This window comes from Nothobranchius furzeri, chromosome 18 (assembly GCF_043380555.1).
Source record: "Nothobranchius furzeri strain GRZ-AD chromosome 18, NfurGRZ-RIMD1, whole genome shotgun sequence".
Lineage (NCBI taxonomy): Eukaryota > Metazoa > Chordata > Actinopteri > Cyprinodontiformes > Nothobranchiidae > Nothobranchius > Nothobranchius furzeri.
In genome coordinates, this window is record NC_091758.1 from 10,932,292 (window position 1) to 10,938,291 (window position 6,000).

General features: G+C 45.8%; 1 protein-coding gene across 3 annotated transcripts in view; it reads left to right on the forward strand.

Annotated features, from left to right (window-relative positions):
- The window catches only part of LOC107391616 (exocyst complex component 3-like protein 4), a 73,270-nt gene extending 69,040 nt beyond the window's left edge, over positions 1–4,230 (forward strand). For all 3 annotated transcript variants that reach the window (XM_054742093.2, XM_070546945.1, XM_070546946.1), the window contains exon 14: positions 3,782–4,230. In XM_054742093.2, coding sequence (XP_054598068.2) covers positions 3,782–4,001 — 220 coding nt within the window. In that variant the 3' untranslated portion in view covers positions 4,002–4,230. The remainder of the gene's footprint in view (positions 1–3,781) is intronic.
- The last annotated feature ends 1,770 nt before the right edge of the window (positions 4,231–6,000 follow it).

Consider the following 6,000-nt stretch of genomic DNA (forward strand, 5'->3'; position numbering starts at 1 on the left):
CCGTGCCGGCAAATCAGCGTAATATTATCACAACGGCGTGTCTTATGAACGCGCCATGCTGGCATGGCGATGTACGAATTTTGCAGCACTCGTTCCGCCTTGCTTGGTAGTAACATTGCAGTAATTGTCTGTCTGAACACTTATAACGACCTGAGACTCCCTGATGCTGCTTCAGCGTGCTGCAAATTAACAGCATTGTTTTGTAACCCCCAAATTCCACTACCTCCGCTCCGGTCCGCCCCCGCCTTCCGCAGCCGCTCGCTTCCGAACTCAATTTTTTACTGGTACCCGCTCTACAACGGCTCCGCTCCGGTGCGGAGACCTGAGGTGGGCAAACAAGCATGCGCGGGACTTTCGAGATCTTGCGATACAGTCCGAGCAATAAACGCGGAAGTTAGATCCAAACACCCGTTGTGTGGGAGAATATATATATATATATAATTTTAGATGCTATGGGGAAAATGAAAGCCAATCTGGCGTGGTGACATCTGGGTGACTTTCTGGGTCAACTTCAGCTACTTTCTATCAGGGGGAGTTGGCAACACTGCTACCACAAACCAGGAAGCAACCATCTCCAAAGTAGAAGTCCTCAGAGGCCAAACACAAAGCCAGAAGCTAAGGGGGTACGAGGAGATTTTAAGTCACGGGGGTGGATCAACCTACAAAAGGGTTTGTCAAGAGGCAACAAGTTAGCCTTAGCAGAGGATACAAGCTAAGCAAGTCCTACTCCTGGCCATGGAGATCACAAGCTGAATGGAAGAATGAGGAGGTGCTGCTGCTTCCACACAGCTCTGCTGGTCTCTGGTTCTGGAAGGCAGCAATAGGGAGCCTAAGTCACGCCCATCTACTTCCGTACCACGGGTCCCTGGAAGAACGAAAAAATGAGCGCAAGTCAACGGGGCTAAAAACGCTATTTTCTAATTCCGCTTGTTTTGTGCCATGGATTTCACACATGGTGTCCGTGAATTTTAAAGACACTTAACAAAAACGGTGACAAATTGATTTTGTTGACGTCCTTTTTTTCCATAAAGAAAACAAGACGTTGACGAGCTAAAATAGCCGTTTGATGACTAAAACACGACGAGGCATGTGGGAGTTTTTGTTAATGAGCCAAGACTAAAAGCAAATTTGTGCTTGTGTCACAAACGTTAAAGTAACAGCGCTGCTGTTCAGTGTGTGTCCACAGCTGCAGCAGTTTTCTGCTCAGCAGACCAGCCTCAGCAGCTGACTGAAGCTGGCCTCCCACCCACACCAGAAAACCAGCACCAATGTAGCACCAGCCACTCTATTTGCATGGATTTCTCATCTGGGTTGGAAGCCAACTTCACTCAGCTCGGCTCAAAGCTTCTCTGCAGTGTGAAATAAAACATTTTAACAGGGTTTATTGAAAACATTTAAGACAAACATGTTAAAGTCAGAGTGTCAGGGTTATTGTCTCACCCTGGAAACAGGAATGGCAAGCTCTACTTCAGCCACAGCTTTAAACTCAGGGAACGTGTCTCTACATGAAATAACCAGAAGTTGACACTGGCTTCAGTGGGAGGAGCTCCTCTCTGATCCATTGTGCACCTGTGATTCTGCTACACTGGAGCACCTATGTGACCTATGATAGACCTCCAAGCTCCTCTCCACATCTCAAAAAAGTCAAAGTCGGTTTTATTGTCAATTCTACCACATGTGCAGGACATACAGAGAAATGAAATTGAGTTTCAGTGCACACAATTCAGAGATCAGACATACATGGGCAAGACACGTGACAAGAATTGGTGACTGTGGTCCTTCGCAACAAGAGTCGCGCTACCTTAAAAGATGAAAAGGGAATTACATGAGGTTAAATTGGGGGAGGGAAAAAAAGGCATACCAGAGTTACTCCCGGCAGGGCGTAGCTTTACTATGCAACAAAAAAAAAAAAAAAAACGCCTCAAACATAAGCACGAACATCACAGTTCACAACATGAGACTCCGATAGGGAGGCGGGGGGGCGGGATCCTTGTTCCCCAGCGGGAGCAGCCCTGTGTGGCGTTCAGCCAGCTGTATCCACAGGAGGGAGGGAGATTTGGAGGAGCGCAGAGCACATTTGAGTTCCTGCAGATTGATGACCTCGCTAGGCAGAAGTCCACAATCTGAAGGCGGGGGGGTAGGACGGGTTTCCACAGCATCTGTCTGCATTCCTTCCTTCGTGGGGGTTGTTGTTAGCAGCTCAAGGCTGCCTTGGCGTCAGATTAGGATAACAAGACTGTGTTTGGGTCAGGCAGAGATAATTTTCCCCTCTGCCTTCAGTCTGTAACTGGTCATTCCAGTCCTTCAGCGAAGCCAATTTAGGTTATTAAACATCTCCACACCGTCCGGTGACCCTCTCCGAGATGACATCCATTTTGCGCACTAACACCGGTAACGCAGCTAAGACATTGTCCAGCTTACGATTCACCTCGAGTAACGTCCCAGTCTGTGAGGTCTCCGCCCGGGCGGTGCTTCCCGTGGGTGCGGGTCGCCCTCCAATCACTCCCGTCTTCCCAAATTTCCAGAAAACCAGATATCCTCCCACTCTAATCAGAAGAAATCCAGTGATCATCAGGCCAAATATCCACATATCTTCGACGTCCTCAATGGACAGCTGAGAGAGACAAACGATCCTCCACACCTTCCAGAAATCGAGCGCATATCCCGCTGCGTGTGTCCCTTGAGGGCAAGTGGGAGCCCCCTCCTCCGTTCTCATCGTAGAAAAGATCTTATCAATCGGGTTGAATGACCAATTAATTAAATCCATTTCCAAAAAATAGGGATTTCCAGAAGAAATGCAGAGAAGTGCTCTGTAGGCAGACAGGACAAAGAGCCTTGGGAAAAAAAGATAAGGGAGCAAAAGCAGAAGCGTCTGTGCCGGAACAAGAAGAAAACCTCCTTGGCGCGCCATCCACTTGCGCCAGTGTCCAAGTGTGAGATAACGCTCAGATGCTCTCCGATGTTCTTTACGTGTGTGACGTTTATGTCTGAGTTGGGTGTTATTTGCAGTCTGTCAAAATGACCAACAGCCTTCAGATTTTTCTGTTTGTTGGAGGAGAGGTAAACGCTAAAGAAGAATGCTGGAGCACCACTAATGTTCCACCATGCACTGGGAGCGTCCAGAATTCAAACGAACGCAGGATAGATCCACAGCTCGCAGTCCTTGCTCTACAACCACTAGACAGTCGCATCGTTACTTGTTCGCCGACACTCCCGCGCCCACCCGTGGACATCGGCCGGCCACACACTCATCTTGTCCTTCATGAAAGTGTGTTTAAGTTGATCTAGACGGCTTCAGTGTAGAGAAACAGATGAGCTTCCAGCTACACACTACAGGCACAGTTGATAAGTGCCACAAAGCAATTACAAAATAAAAGTTCTGCACTGTTTGTGCAAATGTTTTTTTTACAATGCATTCATTGCCATATAATTCACATAGCACAATTATTACGACTTAATTATAATGGATTTCCTGTAAGAAGTGCAAGAATAGCTAGCTGTACAGATGATTTCTAGAGAAAATAAACATTTAAGTATTTAACATAAATTTTGCAGTAAATGCTGCACAGCCAGTGGCCAGAACTAATCTTTGTTTCTTTAAACTGATGTTGTTCAAAGAGCTTTCTGCCACATGTAAGATATTAATTATTCATAGTCCTAACCCCCTAAATAAAAACTAAAACGTTGTGCTGTGTTGGATCAGCTCAACAGCCGTTCATTCAGAGTGTTTTCTTTATGTCGAACAATAATCTAAATGTATGTTTCTGCTGTCCTCCTGCAGCAGGAAGCATCTGGTGGCTGTACTCTACTTCAGGGGTCTTCAGAGGGGCCGTGAGCACCAGCTGATTCTCCAGCAGCTCACCAAGCTCAAAAAAGAAGTGGGCAATGTCAACAAGAAGAGAAGCCAAGTTTTATTTGAGGACATTCAGGTCACCGCCAGAACTGACTGCCTGTCCCGCCTGCTCTTCGTGTGGGACGGCGTCATGCAAGGAGAGAGCTAAAGCAAGACTGATGTTGAAAAAAATGGATTTATTTCAGTTGAATTTTCACAGGAAAGGGTCCAGAGTGCAAATGTTTCTCATGTTTGAACTATAGCCGCTGCTAAACTATTACCCTGCTCTGCGCTGTTTAGTGTCTGTGCAATGATGAGGAGACACATTTGTGCAGGTTCTCGGTGAGCCAGGGCATGCCGGTCTGGAAGGTTTAGTTTGAAACAGACACAAGCTCGGTGGTGCGGTATATGCAGGCCAGTGCAGCAAGGAATACTCGGATCTCTGCATCAGAGAAGGCTCAACACAAAAGAGCCAATGCTTCAGGTGAAAGCCCAAAGCCTAATTTACGCTTCTCTGTCAGCGTGACACGCAGCGCCATTGTGCATTGGCACACGGGCTCTGCGACAGGCCCACATTGGGCGATGGAGACGTGCCCAACTTTAAACTATCAATTCAAAGTGACAGAGACCGCAAGCTTGTGATTGGTCAGGGCGCCGGTACCTCTAAATTTGTCAACAGCACCGCCATTGCCTTCTCCAAAACTAAAGAGATATTTAGCGGCAAACAGAACAGATTAAAGAACGCATCGCGGGAAAAGTTGTTAATTCACCCGTGACTGAAGGAGTACAAGGATGTGCAGAAATAGTTTTATTCATGGATGAAAATGACAAGAAACATGGTTAGAGATGCTGATCGCATGAAGAGGTGGAGGAGAATAAGGGATCATTTCATTAAAAAGTCTCTGAAAAACATTAAAACTATGTAAACACAATAGTAAACGCGCCATCTTGGACCGGATATGTGGCTGTAATGGTGGCAGGAGCGAAACGCCGGGAAATTTCTTTGCAACGATCTCCAGGTGACGGAGAAGTCTGAGGAGAAAACGTCCGAGTCAACTCCACACTCGGGATGATGAGGAAGTATGAATTAGGCTTTAGATTTAGTCCATCTACACATCAGAGAGGAAGGGCACTCGCTTGAAGACAAAAATGGACACATTTTCACCTGGTAGATGGATGGTTTGAGAGAAGAGTGAAAGTATCCTTTTATGTGAAACATGATAAACCAACTTTATAATAATAAAATATTTAGCCAAATGAATGAAGAAAATCCAATAAAAAAATTACATTCCAAATAAGTTCAAGCTAGTAGGTAGTAATTGAAATGATTTCAGAATAGTGCACAGTGGTAATATAATAGGGTGTGTAAATGTGCGTATAAATAAGTGTGTGTGTGTGTGTGTGTGTGTGTGTGTGTGTGTGCGTGCGTGCGTGTGTGTGTGTGTGTGTGTGTGTGTGTGAGAGAGAAATCTCAACATCCCCTACACTTTAGAAAAACTTGCTACACCCCTGAATGCCACCACAGAGTCAGAGAAGGTCTGCTTTCTGATCCTTCCTGAAAAGGTGTTGTGGCTCCAGTCCAGCTTGTTGTTCAGAAGAACACCTCAGGTATTTATGAGTCCACTACCAAAATGTCCGTTCCCTGGATGTTCACCAGTACCACTGAGGAGAGCCTGTGTTTGGATATCCACCACCAGCTCCTTGGTTCTCCTTGCATTAATCAGGAGGTGGTTCCACTGACTACTAGTCCACAACATCCTGACTCATGGAGACTGTAGAATACTTTGGTCCAAATAAGAGTTAATTTTTAACTCCGTGACTGCGAGGAGTGCAAGCCATTAGCCTTCCACCACCATACACACAGCTAGTGTGAGCTGTGCTGTTTGTGTTGATATAAAATGCCAAAACCCCCAAAAAAGTGCTTTATGTTACGGGCAAAATTCCTGAATTTGATCTAATCTGTCCAAATAACTTTATTCTATAAGTCCTGTGGTTCATTCAGATGAAACATGTCAACCCCAAACTGGACCTACAGGTTATTTCTGAGAAGAGGTTTTCTCCTGCAACCCTTCTGAACCAAATGTACCGGTTCAGCCTCCTAATTGTCTAAATTGCCTTCTAACTATCTTTAACTGTAAAGCTGCTAATTAAGGCCTACAGAGACTGAA